Source organism: Ovis canadensis, chromosome 15 (assembly GCF_042477335.2).
Source record: "Ovis canadensis isolate MfBH-ARS-UI-01 breed Bighorn chromosome 15, ARS-UI_OviCan_v2, whole genome shotgun sequence".
NCBI lineage: Eukaryota > Metazoa > Chordata > Mammalia > Artiodactyla > Bovidae > Ovis > Ovis canadensis.
Genome location: NC_091259.1, coordinates 84,954,616 through 84,973,626, shown reverse-complemented (window position 1 = coordinate 84,973,626; position 19,011 = coordinate 84,954,616). Strand labels below are relative to the sequence as shown.

Sequence of the window (19,011 nt, the reverse complement as noted above, 5' to 3'; positions counted from 1 at the left end):
GCACACTGCAACCAGAAGATTGTTTCCTAGACCCTTCCTACCTTGGATCCTCCTCTGCTTGGGAATAAAACCAGTGAAAGCCTGAGTGCCTGGACTTACTTTTAAAGATTTTCACAGATGGAGTCATCTCAAAGGTCACTGCTTTACCCACTAAACTTCAACTCACCCCTGCTAACTCAGGGTCACCTCTCTCTCCCACATGCCCACTCTGCTCACTCCCACCACAGAGATCCCTTCACCAGAAATACCCTCTCTGTGTCTGTCCCAAACTTAACCACCTTCCAGCCCCAATTCCTGTCCTGTGTGTTCAATGAATCTTGCAATTAACACTCCAACTTATATGTATCTCCTCTGAGCACCGCAAATCCTTTGACAATTATCCTTAGACGTAAATCTGATCATGTTCCTTCTCTACCTAGAATTTGGCATCACCTCTCCATTGCCCAGAGAAGGAAATGACAACTTGCTCCAATATTCTTGACTGGGAAATTCCATGGACAGAGGAGCCTGGAGGGCTACAGTCCATGGTGTTGCAAAGAGTCAGACATGACCGAGCATGCACGCATGCCCCATTGCCCACAGCATAAACTGTAACATTCTTAGCATGGATTCCAGGTCCGTCTTGAATTGGCTACTACATATTTTCACAACCTTATTTTCATCCCCCAAATGAACCTCATACAGCTATTTGCTAACCCAAAGTGTCCTTTCTTCTTCTCTGTGTTTACTAATCCTTCTTCCTAGGTTTCTGGAGAACTTCGTTTCTATAGGAGAGAGAAACACAATAATAAATTCTCTTCTTTGTGATATAGTATATTTACATACCTCTTTTATAGCAATTAAAATATATTTTGTAATTGTAGCCTCTATGGCTATATCTTCTACTAAGAAATACACTCTTTGTATTCAAAATTATCTGTTTAAAATTTTTCCTAAAGCTTTATTATTATTAATTACATTCTGGTTGATAATAATAGTTAGCATTTCAACAGTACTATGTACCAAACACTTTATAGGTGTTCTATACACATTATTTCCATCAATTCTCAGAACATACCGGTAACACAGGTATCATTATTATCATTCTTTTTTAACATATGAGGAAAAGAGAATACAGGTAAGTGAATTAACCAGTCTAAGATTACACAGCTGTGAAGCCAGGATTTCAACCCAACTAGTCTGACCACTGGAAAAGGAAATGGCAACCCACTCCAGTATTCTTGCCTGAAAAAATCTCATGTTCAGAGGAGCCTGGTGGGCTACAGTCAGTAGAACTGCAAAGATTCAGACATGACTGAGCAGCTCAACCACCACCAATAAAACCTGAGCACAGACTCTATACTCTAACCAATACCCTTACAATCTCTGGGTACATGACACATAAATCAAAAGTTAAATTTAAATATTCTAAGACCAATCTGAGAGATCCCTCAGAACTGTTTAGAGTCCAATATTTCCAGTCTTTGTTGCTCAGAGAAGGAAGACCTGATAGTTTCTTTTTGGAAAGCCACCATTTCCTATCCTATAGTCTCTGCCTTCCCTGTAGTTTTTCCTCTCTTTGCTACCATCTCCCATCCATTTCCACCTTCTTTCTGCAAATTAAAGATTAGGCTCTTCTCCAGCAACAAATCACCAATATACCTGTGAGCTTTTAGAAAGCAAAGTCAATGATGTCTAAGATGAACCATCAAAAAGAGAGGAAAATTCAGGGGCTCTGGATCCAGGTTGATAATTGTGTTATAATATATAGGAAATGGACAAATGCCACAGAAACCATCAGACTCAAAGATCTTTAAGATCCTGCTTATTGTAAAGAAAAACTACCCAATCACTGAAAGTCCAAGAGTTCTGAATAAATGGTTAGATCTTTGGACTATTTTAAATAATTTAAGCCATGCACAATAATCAAGAGGAAATCTTCCCAGTGGAATTTCCTTTCTCCTGGGTGAAACTTTGTCAAGTAAACTATGACTGAGGAAGGGTTTGGAATCTGTTTCACTTAGTTTGATGATGTTTCTATAAAATTTCTGTACCCAATAATACGATAGTAAGAGAAGAAACTTGTATACAAATTACTGATTCACTCCATTGTTCAGTAGAAACCAGCATAACATTGCAAAGCTTTTTCAAAGCCAATAAAACTTTTTATTGTAAAGCCAATAAAACATTTTTTAAAAGGGAACTTGATGGTAAGTCATAAAAGCAATGTTTTTCTAGACTGGACTTCTGAGAATGAAAAAGAGAATAAATAGAGAAGAAAGAGGACTGGACACGGAGTCAAGACACCTGGGAACTAGCTCCAGTTCAGGAATTCAGTTCAGGTCAGGTCAGTTGCTCAGTCGTGTCCAACTCTTTGCAACCCCATGAATCACAGCACTCCAGGCCTCCCTGTCCATCACCAACTCCTGGAGTTCACTCAACCTCATGTCCATCAAGTCGACGATGCCATCCAGCCATCTCATCCTCTGTTGTCCCCTTTTCCTCCTGCCCCCAATCCCTCCCAGCATCAGAGTCTCTTCCAATGAGTCAACCCTTCGCATGAGGTGACCAAAGTACTGGAGTTTCAGCTTTAGCAACATTCCTTCCAAAGAACACCCAGGGCTGATCTCCTTTAGAATGGACTGGTCCTTGCAATCCAAGGGACTCTCAAGAGTCTTCTCCAACACCACAGTTCAAAAGCATCAATTCTTCGGCGCTCAGCTTTCTTCACAGTCCAACTCTCACATCCATACATGACCACAGGAAAAACCATAGCCTTGACTAAATGGACCTTTGTTGGCAAAGTAATGTCTCTGCTTTTCAATATGCTATCTAGGTTGGTCATAACTTTCCTTTCAAGGAGTAAGCGTCTTTTAATTTCATGGCTGCAGTCACCATCTGCAGTGATTTTGGAGCCCAAAAAAATAAAGTCTGACACTGTTTCCACTGTTTCCCCATATATTTCCCATGAAGTGATGGGACCAGATGCCATGATCTTCGTTTTCTGAATGTTGAGCTTTAAGCCAACTTTTTCACTCTCCTCTTTCACTTTCATCAAGAGGCTTTTTAGTTCAGGAATTAACTACCTAAATTAAGCCATGTCATCTCACCCCTCCAATTCTCACTCTCCCCTGTTTCTACTTCTATATAAATTGACAAAATTGGGCTAGACAATCTCCACTGTACCTCCCGATTCTAACATTCATGGATTCAGGTCTAAGTCTCTCAGTCTCTTTGTGCTAAGCCTCTCCATCGATTAAATAGCACTAATAATAATGCAATATAGTGAAAATTTCCTCAGAAAAAATGCATCATACATTCATCCATCCATTTGTTTAACAAATAGCATCTAGTCTTATTATGTGCTAAGCACTCTTCTAGGTGCTGAAAATTTGCTAGTAACAAAGCAAAGCCTCTAGGTTCATTGAGGTTTTGTTATTCAATCGCTAAGTGATGTCCAACTCTGAGATCCCATGGATTGTACACCAGGCTGCTCTGTCCATGGGATTTTCCAGTCAAGAATACTGGAGTGGGTTACCATTTCCTACTCCAGAGGATCTCCCTGACCCAGGGACTGAATCTGCGTCTCTTGCATTGGCAGGCAGATTCTTTACCACTGAGACACCAGGAAAGCCCCCTTCATTGAGATTTTATCTTTCACATATGTATCAGGGCATAATGAAAACAGAGACAGATGATAAATAAATAAAACTTGATATGAAAATTAGATAGCAGTAGTCCTATCAAAACCATCCCCTAGAAAAAGAAATCCAAAAAGACAGAATGGTTGTCTGAGGAGGCCTTACAAATAGCTGAGAAAAGAAGAGAAGTGAAAGGCAAGGAGGGAAAAAAAAGATACCCATCTGAATGCAGAGTTCCAAAGGATAGCAAGGAGAGATAAGAAAGCCTTCTTCAGTGATCAGTACAAAGAAATAGAGGAAAACAATAGAATGGGAAAGACTAGAGATCTCTTCAAGAAAATTAGAGATACCAAGGGAACATTTCATGCAAAGATGGGTACAAAAAAAAGGCAGAATATTATGGACCTACCAGAAGCAGAAGATATTAAGAAGTGGTGGCAAGAATACACAGAATAACTATACAAAAAAGATCTTAATGACTCAGATAACCACAATGGTGTGATTACTCACCTAGAGCCAGATATCTTGAAGTGCAAAGTCAAGTGGGCCTTAGGAAGCATCACTAACATCACAAAGCTACTGGAGGTGATGGAATTCTAGCAGAGCTACTTCAAGTCCTAAAAGATGATGCTGTGAAAGTGCTGCACTCAATATGCCAACAAATTTGGAAAACTCAGCAGTGGACACAGGACTGGAAAAGGTCAGTTTTCATTCAAATTCCAAAGAAAGGTGATAACAAAGAATGTTCAAACTACCACACAGTTGCACTCATTTCATATGCTAGCAAAGTAATGCTTAAAATTCTCCAAGCTAGGCTTCAATAGTACATGAACTGAGAACTTCCAAATGTTTGAGTTGGATTTAGAAAAGGCAGAATACCCAGATATCAAACTACCAAAATCCATTGGATCATAGAAAAAGCAAGGGAATTCCAGAAAAACATCTACTTCTGCTTCATTGACTACACTAAAGCCTTTGACTGTGTGGATCACAACAATCTGTGGAAAATTCTTAAAAAGATGGGAATACCAGGTCATCTCACCTGCCTCCTGCAAAACCTATATGCAGGTGAGGAAACAACAGTTAGAATTGGACATGGAACAACAGACTGGTTCCAAATTGGGAAAGGAGTACGTCAAGGCTGTATATTGTCACCCTGCTTATTAAACTTATATGCAGAGCACATCATGCAAAATGCTGGACTGGATGAAGCATAAGCTGGAATCAAGATTTCTGGGAGAAATATCAATAACCTCAGATCCTCAGATATGCAGAAGACACCACCTTTATGGCAGAAAGTATAGAGGAACCTAAGAGCCTCTTCATGAAGGTGAAAGAGGAGAGTGAAAAAGCTGGCTTAAAATTCAACATTCAAAAAACTAAGATCATGGCATCTGGTCCCATCACTTCATGGCAAATAGATGGGGAAACAATGGAAACAGTGACAGACTTCATTATATTTGGGGGCTCCAAAATCACTGTGGTCTGTGATTGCAGCCATGAAATTAAAAGACAGGTGTTCCTTCTTAGAGGCAGAAAAGCTATAACAAACCTAGATAGCATATTAAAAAGCAGAGACATTATTTTGCCAACAAAGATCCATTTAGCTAAAGCTATGATTTTTCCAGTAGTTATGTATGGATGTAAGAGTTGAACCATAAAGAAGGCTGACCACCAAAGATTTGATGCTTTTGAACTGTGGTGTTGGAAAAGACTTCTGAGAGTCCCTTGGACTGCAAAAAGATCCAACCAGTCCATCCTAAAGGAAACCAATCCTTAATACTCATTGGAAGGACTGATGCTAAAACTGAAGCACCAGTACTTTGACTACGTGATGCGAAGAACCAACCCATTGGAAAAGACCCTGATGCTGGGAAGATCAAAGGCAGGAGGAGAAGACAGAGGATGAGACGGTTGGATGGCATCACCAGCCCAATGGACATGAGTTTGAGCAAGCTCCAGGAGATGGTGAAGGACAGGGCACCCTGGAGCATTGCAGTCCATGGGGTCACAAAGAGTCAGGCACGCAAACTTTAAATGATACATTAGATCAGTTAGACCTAATTGATATCTATAGGACATTTCACCCCAAAACAACGAATTTCACCTTTTTTTCAAGTGCTCATGGAACCTTCTCCAGGATAGATCACATCCTGGGCCATAAATCTAAACTTGATAAATTCAAAAAAATCGAAATCATTCCAAGCATCTTTTCTGACCATAATGCATTAAGATTAGATCTCAATTACAGGAGAAAAACTATTAAAAATTCTAACATATGGAGGTTGAACAACACACTTCTGAATAACCAACAAATCACAGAAGAAATCAAAAAAGAAATCAAAATATGCATAGAAACTAATGAAAATGAAAACACAACAACCCAAAACCTGTGGGACACTATAAAAGCAGTGCTAAGAGGAAAGTTCATAGCAATACAGGCATACCTCAAGAAACAAGAAAAAAGTCAAATAAATAACCTAACTCTACAACTAAAGCAACTAGAAAAGGAAGAGTTGGAGAACCCCAGAGTTAGTAGAAGGAAAGAAATCTTAAAAATTAGGGCAGAAATAAATGCAAAAGAAACAAAAGAGACCATAGCAAAAATCAACAAAGCCAAAAGCTGGTTCTTTGAAAGGATAAATAAAATTGACAAACCATTAGCCAGACTCATCAAGAAGCAAAGAGAGAAAAATCAAATCAATAAAATTAGAAATGAAAATGGAGAGATCACAACAGATAACACAGAAATACAAAGGATCATAAGAGACTACTATCAGCAGTTGTATGCCAATAAAATGGACAACGTGGAAGAAATGGACAAATTCTTAGAAAAGTACAATTTTCCAAAACTGAACCAGAAAGAAATAGAAAATCTTAACAGACCCATCACAAGCACGGAAATTGATACTGTAATCAGAAATCTTCCAGCAAACAAAAGCCCAGGTCCAGATGGCTTCACAGCTGAATTCTACCAAAAATTTCGAGAAGAGCTAACACCTATCCTACTCAAACTCTTCCAGAAAATTGCAGAGGAAGGTAAACTTCCAAACTCATTCTATGAGGCCACCATCACCCTAATACCAAAACCTGACAAAGATGTCACAAAAAAAGAAAACTACAGGCCAATATCTCTGATGAACATAGATGCAAAAATCCTCAACAAAATTCTAGCAATCAGAATCCAACAACACATTAAAAAGATCATACATCATGACCAAGTGGGCTTTATCCCAGGGATGCAAGGATTCTTCAATATCCGCAAATCAATCAATGTAATTCACCACATTAACAAATTGAAAAATAAAAACCATATGATTATCTCAATAGATGCAGAGAAGGCCTTTGACAAAATTCAACATCCATTTATGATAAAAACTCTCCAGAAAGCAGGAATAGAAGGAACATACCTCAACATAATAAAAGCTATCTATGACAAACCCACAGCAAACATTATCCTCAATGGTGAAAAACTGAAAGCATTTCCCCTAAAGTCAGGAACAAGACAAGGGTGTCCACTTTCACCGCTACTATTCAACATAGTTCTGGAAGTTTTGGCCACAGCAATCAGAGCAGAAAAAGAAATAAAAGGAATCCAAATTGGAAAAGAAGAAGTAAAACTCTCACTGTTTGCAGATGACATGATCCTCTACATGGAAAACCCTAAAGACTCCACCAGAAAATTACTAGAGCTCATCAATGAATATAGTAAAGTTGCAGGATATAAAATCAACACACAGAAATCCCTTGCATTCCTATACACGAATAATGAGAAAGTAGAAAAAGAAATTAAGGAAACAATTCCATTCACCATTGCAACGAAAAGAATAAAATACTTAGGAATATATCTACCTAAAGAAACTAAAGACCTATATATAGAAAACTATAAAACACTGATGAAAGAAATCAAAGAGGACACTAATAGATGGAGAAATATACCATGTTCATGGATCGGAAGAATCAATATAGTGAAAATGAGTATACTACCCAAAGCAATTTACAAATTCAATGCAATCCCTGTCAAGCTACCAGCCACATTTTTCACAGAACTAGAACAAATAATTTCAAGATTTGTATGGAAATACAAAAAAACTCGAATTGCCAAAGCAATCTTGAGAAAGAAGAATGGAACTGGAGGAATCAACTTGCCTGACTTCAGGCTCTACTACAAAGCCACAGTCATCAAGACAGTATGGTACTGGCACAAAGACAGACATACAGATCAATGGAACAAAATAGAAAGCCCAGAGATAAATCCACACACATATGGACACCTTATCTTTGACAAAGGAGGCAAGAATATACAATGGAGTAAAGACAATCTCTTTAACAAGTGGTGCTGGGAAAACTGGTCAACCACTTGTAAAAGAATGAAACTAGATCACTTTCTAACACCGCACACAAAAATAAACTCAAAATGGATTAAAGATCTAAATGTAAGATCAGAAACTATAAAACTCCTAGAGGAGAACATAGGCAAAACACTCTCAGACATAAATCACAGCAGGATCCTCTATGATCCACCTCCCAGAATGCTGGAAATAAAAGCAAAAATAAACAAATGGGATCTAATTAAAATTAAAAGCTTCTGCACAACAAAGGAAAATATAAGCAAGGTGAAAAGACAGCCATCTGAATGGGAGAAAATAATAGCAAATGAAGCAACTGACAAACAACTAATCTCAAAAATATACAAGCAACTTCTGCAGCTCAACTCCAGAAAAATAAACGACCCAATCAAAAAAATGGGCCAAAGAACTAAATAGACATTTCTCCAAAGAAGACATACGGATGGCTAACAAACACATGAAAAGATGCTCAACATCACTCATTATTAGAGAAATGCAAATCAAAACCACAATGAGGTACCACTTCACACCAGTCAGAATGGCTGCGATCCAAAAATCTGCAAGCAATAAATGCTGGAGAGGGTGTGGAGAAAAGGGAACCCTCCTACACTGTTGGTGGGAATGCAAACTAGTACAGCCACTATGGAGAACAGTGTGGAGATTCCTTAAAAAATTGCAAATAGAACTACCTTATGACCCAGCAATCCCACTTCTGGGCATACACACCGAGGAAACCAGAATTGAAAGAGACACATGTACCCCAATGTTCATCGCAGCACTGTTTATAATAGCCAGGACATGGAAACAACCTAGATGTCCATCAGCAGATGAATGGATAAGAAAGCTGTGGTACATATACACAATGGAGTATTACTCAGCCGTTAAAAAGAATTCATTTGAATCAGTTCTGATGAGATGGATGAAACTGGAGCCGATTATACAGAGTGAAGTAAGCCAGAAAGAAAAACACCAATACAGTATACTAACACATATATATGGAATTTAGGAAGATGGCAATGATGACCCTGTATGCAAGACAGGGAAAGAGACACAGATGTGTATAGTGGACTTTTGGACTCAGAGGGAGAGGGAGAGGGTGGGATGATTTGGGAGAATGACATTCTAACATGTATACTATCATGTGAATTGAATCGCCAGTCTATGTCTGACGCAGGATGCAGCATGCTTGGGGCTGGTGCATGGGGATGACTCAGAAAGATGTTCAGGGGAGGGAGGTGGGAGGGGGGTTCATGTTTGGGAATGCATGTAAGAATTAAAGATTTTAAAATTTAAAAAATAAAAAACTAAAAATTAAAAAAAAAAAAAAGAGTCAGGCACGACTGAGTTACTGAACAGCAACAACGAAGTCCTATCGAGAAAAATGAAACAGGGTAAGGATGATAGGAAAGCTGGTGGTTATTATTATATTACTATAGCTAAGAAGGAAAGGGCATCTCTTGCCAAGACCTCTGTCTGCTTGAGAAGAAGAGTGGGAAATATAGGAGCGGGAAACCAAGGAAACCTGTTAGGAAAACATCGCAGTAACCTGGCCAAAGATGCTTGTGTTTCGGGCCAGGACAGTAGCACAAAGGTTTTAGGAAGTTTTTGGATTCTGCACAGATTTTGAAGGTACACCTCATAAGATCTGCTGATTTTTTTATTTAGGAAAGCAAAGAAGTAGAGCTATCTCAGACACCTCTAAGGGTTTAGACTGGGACAAGCAGAGTGAAATAAGTCAGACAGAAAATGATAAATACCACTTGCTCTCACATATATGTGGAATCTCAAACAAAACAAACTAAACCGAGCTCATGGATATAGAGAACAGATTGGCAGTTGCCTGAGGCTGGGGTGAGGAGGAGGCAAAAATGGATGGAGGGGGTCAAAAGGTACAAACTCCCAGGAGTCACCACACACCTATTAGGGTAGTGGGCCCAGGAGCAATTTTGCCCTGACTCAGAAAAATAGGTACAAGTTTGCAGCAAAGTAAGCACTGAAGTGTGTAGACTCGTGTATCCAACGTGGTAGTCACCAGCCACGTGTAGCTATTTAAACGCTAGTTCACTACAATTAAATAAAATTTAAAATTCAATTCTCCCATCATTAAAGTCATATTTAAGATGCTGACTAGCCACATGGCTAGTCCATGGGGTCACATGCATTAGCACAGGTTTAGAACATTTCCATCATCACTGAGCCTTCTCATAGAACACGGATCTAGACCGCAGCTGCTTCAGAAAAAATATATATATATATTTTCCAAGAACATAAGCTCCATGCAGGCAAGACCTCCTCCCTCCTGTGTATCTTTATACACCTCCTGCACTTAGACCAATGTCTGGCACATAGTACAGGGTCTTTAAGTCTTGTTAAATAAATTCTTAGATGAATCTAAATGCCCTGAAACAAGTGGCTATTAAGTAAATTGTGCTACAATTAGACTTTGTGATCTTACCCACCCATCATAAATAGTTTTTATGAAAAAATTTTAATTGCTTGGAAAATTGATGTGTAACTGAATGCCTGAGAAGATGGGCTAACTTGTATCCATTCTCTTCTTCCTCTTTGAAACTAGAACAGAATGCTAATTTTAGCTAAAAGCAGTTCCACACAGAATAAAAGATTATAGTTTCCAGGCTCCCTGGCAATTAAGGGTCACCATGTGATTAATGTCAGTGGAATAAGATGAAAGCAAAATTTGTGTGGGACTTTTGGAAAGTCTCCCAAAAGAGAAAACGATCTTTTAATTTTGTGGCTGCAGTCACCGTCCACAATGATTCTGGAGCCCAAGAAAATAAAATCTGTCACCGCCAGGGTCAGGCTCTAGCCAGGGAACTAGCCCCTGCATGCCACAGTGAAGACCTGGTGCAGCCAAATAAGTAAGTAAAAATACCTTTTAAAAGCAAGAAATTGCTATCATATTAGACAGGAGCAACAGAAGGTATCACCAGCACAGCATGAGTTCTACGGAACAGCACACGTATGGAGTCTCAGCAGTCCCTTGAGGTCACAGGCTGAAGCTACCTGCTGAAGTAATACATTCGGAATAGATAAATAGTCTCAATTTCTGATAATATTGTTGGACCGCCACAATCAAGCCGGATTTTCTCCCTCTGTACTTCTGTAGCTGTATCTCCTAAGTTGCCCTTACTTTCTATTATTATGTAGTCAAACCTATACCAAAAACAACACAAATAATAAATGGGGGAAATGTAGTACTTGCAAAGTGGTTTGCAGCATGCTATCAAATTTTCTTTAGTAAATTATTTTTATATTTATTGTCTTTAAAATAATTTTTAATGCTGAGACAGCATCAACAATTGAGGACTAATTATATGATCACTGACACTAAGTGGTACAATTAGACTGCTGCTTCTGTGAATTGAGTAGCCATCTGTAAAACTTTACAACGCTCTCCGTCTCTTCAACCAGTGAAAACAATGCTCTCCTTTGCTTTTTGTGCTTTTCCAGTGAGACCAGAACAAAGCGAGTAATTAATTCTCAATGGACCCACCAAGTCTCGACACTCAATAGGTGAGGTAGTCTCTGAGAATCATGGCAACACGTGTGGAGTAGACGCTATCTGCCCATGCGGTATCCACTGATGATGTTTTCTGTAGCTCCCAGTGAGGACACTAAAGCTGCATGTGAGTAAGAAGCTCCTGTCGCAGCCTGCACCCTACATTCCTAGCCAGGCAGCAAGGGAAAGGGGGCTTCTCTAGGTTTAGCTCTGGATCAGATGCTTTCATATATACATTAAATGAAGTGCACCAGCATAAAAGATGAACGGGGAAGCCATGCGACAGTCAACATCCACCACTTAGCAAATATTTATTGAGCATCTGCCATGTGCAATTACTGTGCTGGGCGCCCAAAGCAATTAAGCAACAGAGGATGCTTACCCCAAAGAAGCTGCAATGCAAGAATTAGAATAAAGGACAGAGTATGGAGTAGAAACATATGTGGACATTACTTGCCTCTCGTTTATTCTTCAAGTTAGAACTAATAAGAAATTTCTACATTCTGTATTTATTTACTGTGGATAAAGCTTTGTTGAAATGTTTGACTTGACCTTTCTCTATTGACAGCTAGAATCTATGACATTTTGATTTTTTTTAATTTATTGATGGTAAACACTGTGAGAGCAGATTTAAGGACTATCTTTTGTGTCAACACATCACAGGAACTGAAATTTCTCCAGGGACTTTTCTGATACTTGCGCTCAAATGATCTATGGTTCAGTTCAGTTCAGTCGCTCAGTCGTGTCTGACTCTTTGCGACCCCATGAATCACAGCACGCCAGGCCTCCCTCTGTCCATCACCAACTCCCAGAGTTCACTCAAACTCATGTCCATTGAGTTGGCGATGCCATCTAGCCATCTCATCCTCTGTCGTCCCCGTCTCCTCCTGCCCCCAATCCCTCCCACCATCAGGGTATTTTCCAATGAGTCAGCTCTTCACATGAGGTGGCCAAAGTATTGGAGTTTCAGCTTTAGCATCAGTCCTTCCAGTGAACACCCAGGACTGATCTCCTTTAGGATGGACTGGTTGGATCTCCTTGCAGTCCAAGGGACTCTCAAGAGTCTTCTCCAACACCACAGTTCAAAAGTATCGATTATTCGGTGCTCAGCTTTCTGTCTTTTTGTTGTTGTTGTTGTTTATTTTTATTTTTTTTTATTTTACTTTACAATACTATATTGGTTTTGCCATACATTGACATGAATCCACCACGGGTGTACATGAGTTCCCAATCCTGAACCCGCTTCCCATCTATCTCCCCATATCATCTCTCTGGGTCATCCCAGAGCACCATCCCCCAGTATCCTTTATCCTGTACCAAACCTAGACTGTATCAAATTGTTTCTTACATGATAGTATACATGTTTCAATGCCATTCTCCCAAATCACCCCACCCTCGCCCTCTCCCACAGAGTCCAAGAGACTGTTCTATACATCTGTGTCTCTTTTGCTGTCTCACATACAGGGTTATCATTATCATCTTTCTAAATTCCATATATATGTGTTAATATGCTGTATTGGTATTTTTCTTTCTGGCTTACTTCACTCTGTATAATAGGCTCCAGTTTCATCCATCTCATTAGAACTGATTCAAATGTATCCTTTTTAACGGCAGAGTAATACTCCATTGTGTATATGTACCTCAGCTTTCTTATCCATTCGTCTGCTGATGGACATCTAGGTTGTTTTCATGTCCTGGCTATTATAAACAGTGCTGCAATGAACATTGGGGTACACGTGTCTCTTTCAATTCTGGTTTCCTCAGTGTGTATGCCCAGCAGTGGGATTGCTGCGTCATAAGGCAGTTCTATTTCCAGTTTTTTAAGGAATCTCCACACTGTTCTCCATAGTGGCTGTACTAGCTTGCATTCCCCCCAACAGTGTAGGAGGGTTCCCTTTTCTCCACACCCTCTCCAGCATTTATTGCTTGTAGACTGTTGGATCGCAGCCATTCTGACTGGTGTGAAACGGTATCTCCTTGTGGTCTTGATTTGCATTTCTCTGATAATGAGTGATGTTGAGCATCTTTTCATGTGTTTGTCAGCCATCTGTATGTCTTCTTTGGAGAAATGTCTATTTAGTTCTTTGGCCCATTTTTTGATTGGTTCATTTATTTTTCTGGAATTGAGCTGCATAAGTTGCTTGTATATTTTTGAGATTAGTTGTTTGTCAGTTGCTTCACCTACTATTATTTTCTCCCATTCTGAAGGCTCTCTTTTCACCTTGCTTATAGTTTCCTTTTTGTTGTGCAGAAGCTTTTAATTTTAATTAGATCCCATTTGTTTATTTTTGCTTTTATTTCCAGTGTTCTGGGAGGTGGATCACAGTCCAATTCTCACATCCATACATGACCACAGGAAAAAACCATAGCCTTGACTAGATGGACCTTTGTTGGCAAAGTAATGTCTCTGCTTTTCAATATGCTATCTAGGTTGGCCATAACTTTCCTTCTAAACAGTAAGCATCTTTTAATTTCATGGCTGCAGTCACCATCTGCAGTGATTTTGGAGCCCCCAAAAATAAAGTCTGACACTGTTTCCATTTCCCCATCTATTTCCCATGAAGTGATGGGACCAGGTGCCATAATCTTAGTTTTTTGAATGTTGAGCTTTAAGCCAACTTTTTCACTCTCCTCTTTCACTTTCATCAAGCGGCTTTTTAATTCCTCTTCACTTTCTGCCATAAGGGTGGTGTCATCTGCATATCTGAGGTTATTGATATTTCTCCCAGCAATCTTGATTCCAGCTTGTGCTTCTTCCAGCCCAGTGTTTCTCATGATGTACTCTGCATACAAGTTAAATAAGCAGGGTAACAATATACAGCCTTGACGTACTCCTTTCCCAATTTGGAACCAGCCTGTTGTTCCATGTCCAGTTCTAACTGCTGCTTCCTGACCTGCATATAGGTTTCTCAAGAGGCAGATCAGGTGGTCTGGTAATGATCTAGGGTACAAGATGCTAAAACAACCAGAAAAACAGAAAAATCCCTGCATGCAATTTTCAAAGACACACTTATCCATGTGGGGCTTCCCAGCTGGCTCAGCAGATAAAGAATCCACCTGCAAATGTGGAAGATGCAGGAGTCAAGGGTTCAGTCTCTGGGTTGGGAAGGTCCCGTGGAGAAGGAAATGGCAACCCACTCCAATATTCTTGCCTGGAAAATCCCATGGACAGAAGAGCCTGGCAGACTACAATCCATGGAGTCACAAGAAGTTGGACATGATTGAGTTACTTAGCAGACATCCATGTCAGAAGAGTAGATCAGATTTTTACTCTCCTCCCCAAATATCCCATGATAATTCTTCTACTTCATGTCCATATTTAACTAAATGTTGGTTGTCATCACTAGGGAGATTGAACCAAGAGGGGACAATGAAGAAGGAAGGAGGGGAAAAAAATGAAGGAAAGAAAGGAGGCAAGGAGTGATGAAGAAGAGAAAGAAGGAAGGTGATCATAGAATAAGTGGTTTATCCCCTGAAACACTTGTTAAAATATTCTCCTTTGCATTTGCACTTAGTTTGAGTCTTCACATTTTCTAATCTCATGATGTTGTTGGATGTCATGAAGCCAATCTGACCTCTGCCCTTTGATCATTACACTGGATTAGCCGGGAATCTTTGCTTACTTGCAACCCCATGGACTATACAGTCCATGGAATTCTCCAGGCCAGAATACTGGAGTGGGTAGCTGTTCCCTTCTCCAGGGGATCTTCCCAACCCAGGGACTGAACCCATGTCTCCCACATTGCAGGGGGATTCTTTACCAGCTGAGCCATCAGGGAAGCTCTTGCTTACTTAGGGAGAATCATAGTAGCAATAACATTAAGTCCTTACATTTGTTTCTGCCATTTGTGTATGTCCCACTAAAATCAAAATCCATATCAAGAAAAGATAATCATTGGGCACGCTTTTATAAATCACTTTCCCATTTTCGCTCCATCCCTGAGTTCTTTTTGCCCCACAACCTCCTCATGGCAACTTTCACCTCTGCATTTCTGAGTGTGTAGATGATGGGGTTCAGCATGGGGGTGACCACCGTGTAGAACACGGCCACCAGCTTGTCCTCAGTGAAGGTGGAGGGGGGCCGCATGTAGAGGAAGATGGCAGGTCCAAAGAACAAGACGACCACCGTGATGTGAGAGGCACAGGTGGAGAGGGCTTTGCGTCTCCCCTCTGCTGAATGGTTCCTCAAGTTGACCAGGATGACAATGTAGGAGGACACCAAGAGGAGGAAGGAGCACAGAGCAATTAAGCCACTGTTGGCCAACACAATGACCCCCTCCACAGAGGTGTCAGTGCAGGCAAGCTTGAACAAGGGATGGAGGTCACAGAAGTAGTGGTCAATCACATTGGGACCACAGAAGGGCAATTGGATGGTGATGAGAATCTGAATTATGGAGTGAAAAAAGCCCCCAAACCAGGAGCCAGCTACTAGTAGGTGACACAGTTGACGGTTCATAATGCTCATATAATGAAGAGGTTTGCAGATGGCGACATAGCGGTCATAGGCCATCACCACGAGCAAGAGGATCTCAGCGACCCCAAAGAAGTGAAAGAAGAATATCTGAGCCACACAGCTCTCCAGAGAGATGGTTTTAATCTTGGAAAGTAAGTCTGTGATGAATTTAGGGACAACAGTGGAGGAGTAACTGATCTCCACCAGCGACAGGTGACTAAGGAAGAAGTACATGGGGGAACGCAGGCTCTTACTGATGCTGACAGTCAGAACAATGAGGCCATTGCCCACCACCGTGGCCAAGTACATGGGCAGAAACACCACAAAGCATGCTCTCTGCACCTCTGAATCCTGGAAAAGACCGCTGATAATTAACTCAGTCACATTATTGGTCCTCTCCATGGAATCCACTCGAAGAAGATGGATTTAAGAGAAGAGACCTGTGATAAAACAAACAGTCGTAACACCCGGTCCTTCATGCTTACTTAGCACTTGCCTGTTGATGGAACTCTTTCACACATAATATCTGACTGGTTAATTTATTTGATCACTAATATAGTAAATGTTTGTTCAGTAGCCCACTTTATGCAAGACATGATTCAATATACCTCACAAAAAACTTTATAATCTCCATATCCTAAGTGAGAAGACTGAGGCTCAGAGAGGTTGAGAATTAACCAAGACTTCCAGCAAGAAATGGATTCAGAACAAGAACCAGATTATTTTATTCTAATATGTTATTTCAAGAAACCACATTGAAAAAAAAATTACTATCTTCAGCATTAATAGCCATCAATGGCACCCCACTCCAGTACTCTTGCCTGGAAAATCCCACGGATGGAGGAGCCTGGTGGACTGCAGTCCATGGGGTCGCGAAGAGTCAGACACGACTGAGCGACTTCACTTTCACTTTTCACTTTCATGCATTGGAGAAGGAAATGGCAACCCACTCCAGTGTTTTTGCCTGGAGAATCCCAGGGACGGGGGAGGCTGGTGGGCTGCCGTCTATGGGGTCACACAAAGTCGGACATGACTGAAGTGACTTAGCAGCAGTAGCAGCAGCATATATATATTAATGACTAACAATTATCCCATTCTCTTCATACCTTTGTGTTAGAAATTCTCAAGTGAACTTCTGCTCCTGAATCTCTTGTTTTCTCCTTTTATTCCCCAGAAATGCCAATCCAATTGATAATCCTCCCTTTCTAAAGAATGCCTTTGATATTTTCTTTGTATGAGTTAGACAAGTTTCTGAATTCTTTCGGAGCTATGGTTTCACTCAGTCCCACAGCTTCATAAATTTTTACCAACATTTTTTGAAACTTTTGACCCTGGAGACCAAGGTAAAAACCTAGGCACTGTTGAGAATATAGCTCACTATCAAAGACAGCTTAAATATGACACGTGGAGGTTCACCAGTTTGCTATTTTCTGTTCTCCAGTTTCCCTGCCACTGAGAAACATTTTTTGCCAGCAGGAGGTAAAGATTTGTTTTAGTTCAATTCTTTGACCAAATATTTTATTAAGGACCTCCCATGTGCCTCAGAGATCCAGGATGTATGAAAGAAGAAAGGTGGCTCTCACCCTTAGGCAGCTTGCAACTTCATGAAATTAAATGACACATTTATTAAGGAGACAGAGAAAACCGTCAAGACGTCCTCTGCTTTTAAAACTACTTTGAAATATCTCATTCCTCTTATTTTTTTCCTTCTGTCTCTTGTGCATCCATAGTGAAATACATTAATCACCTCCTTTCTCCCCAGTTTTTCTCTTGATGAGAATTTGAAGACATATACAAGGTGAAAATATGCTAAGAGGATCCTCAGTAAGTTATTTAGCTAAAACTGGGGAAGAAATGGGGCATTGAAAGGTTAAAACGGGGGCACCCAGAAAACACAGCTGAGCAGGAGAGATGAAGCAAGATGGAGTTCCCTTAGTCAACCTGGGGCTCTGCGATGACATAAAAGATGGGATGGGGGAGGGGCGGGAGGGGATATACATATGATTATGGCTGATTCGTGTTGTCATATGGCAGAAACCAACACAACATTGTAAAGCAATTTTCCTCCAAATAAGAAAAATAAATTTAAACAAAAAAATGATGAGCCTCCCTTACTGATTCAGGGAAATAGAAGGAAGGAAGGTATTAAAAACAACCCAAAGAGGCTGTGAAATAGTTTGGTGCCTTAAGGAGACAAAAGCACGTGGCTACCGGATGTTCACCATTTTCATCGCCAAGCTACAGCATCAGATGCTATCGCCCTTTGTTCAGCTTCTGCTGTGTGCTGGACTGTGGGAAACATGTTACAATCCTCTCCTCACGTAAATCTTCCTACCATTTTGAGGTAGTGAATGGAAAGGTGAGGAAACTGTGTCTCAGAGAGGTTAAGTTACTTACCCAAAGAAACACAGCTTATGAGTGGTTAAGTCAAGGCTGAAACCCAGGTCAGTCTAGAGGAGAGAGGAGGAGCCTCCTTCACCACGGGCAATGGGTGAACCTGAGGGACACAAGCGAACAAGGAAAGAGCATAATACACGAACAATGCTTTTCTAGTGAAGATAAAAGTACTGTAGTACCCTCCCTCTTGTGGCTCAAAGGAAAACATAGCAACCTAGATGTCCATCAGCAGATGAATGGATAAGAAAGCTGTGGTACATATACACAGTGGAGTATTACTCAGCCATTAAAAAGAATACATTTGAATCCGTTCTAATGAGGGGGATGAGACTGGAGCCTATTATACAGAGTAAAGTAAGCCAGAAAGAAAAACACCAATACAGTATACTAATACATATATATGGAATTTAGAAAGATGGTAATGATAACCCTGTATGCGAGACAGCAAAAGAGACACAGATGTATAGAACAGTCTCTTGGACTCTGCGGGAGAGGGCGAGGGTGGGATGATTTGGGAGAATGGCATGGAAACATGTATAATATCGTATATGAAATGAGTCGCCAGTCCAGGTTTGATGCAGGATACTGGGTGCTTGGGGCTGCTGCACTGGAACGACCCAGAGGGATGGTACAGGGAGGGAGGAGGGAGGAGGGTTCAGGGTGGGGAACATG

At 40.5% G+C, this 19,011-nt stretch overlaps 1 protein-coding gene across 1 annotated transcript; it reads right to left on the bottom strand.

Annotated features, from left to right (window-relative positions):
- Positions 1-15,396: 15,396 nt before the first annotated feature.
- Positions 15,397-16,344, bottom strand: LOC138420204 (olfactory receptor 4B1-like). The gene has a single exon (XM_069553337.1). The coding sequence runs from the start codon at positions 16,342-16,344 to the stop codon at positions 15,397-15,399; it is 948 nt and encodes a 315-aa protein (XP_069409438.1).
- Between the last annotated feature and the right edge of the window lie 2,667 nt (positions 16,345-19,011).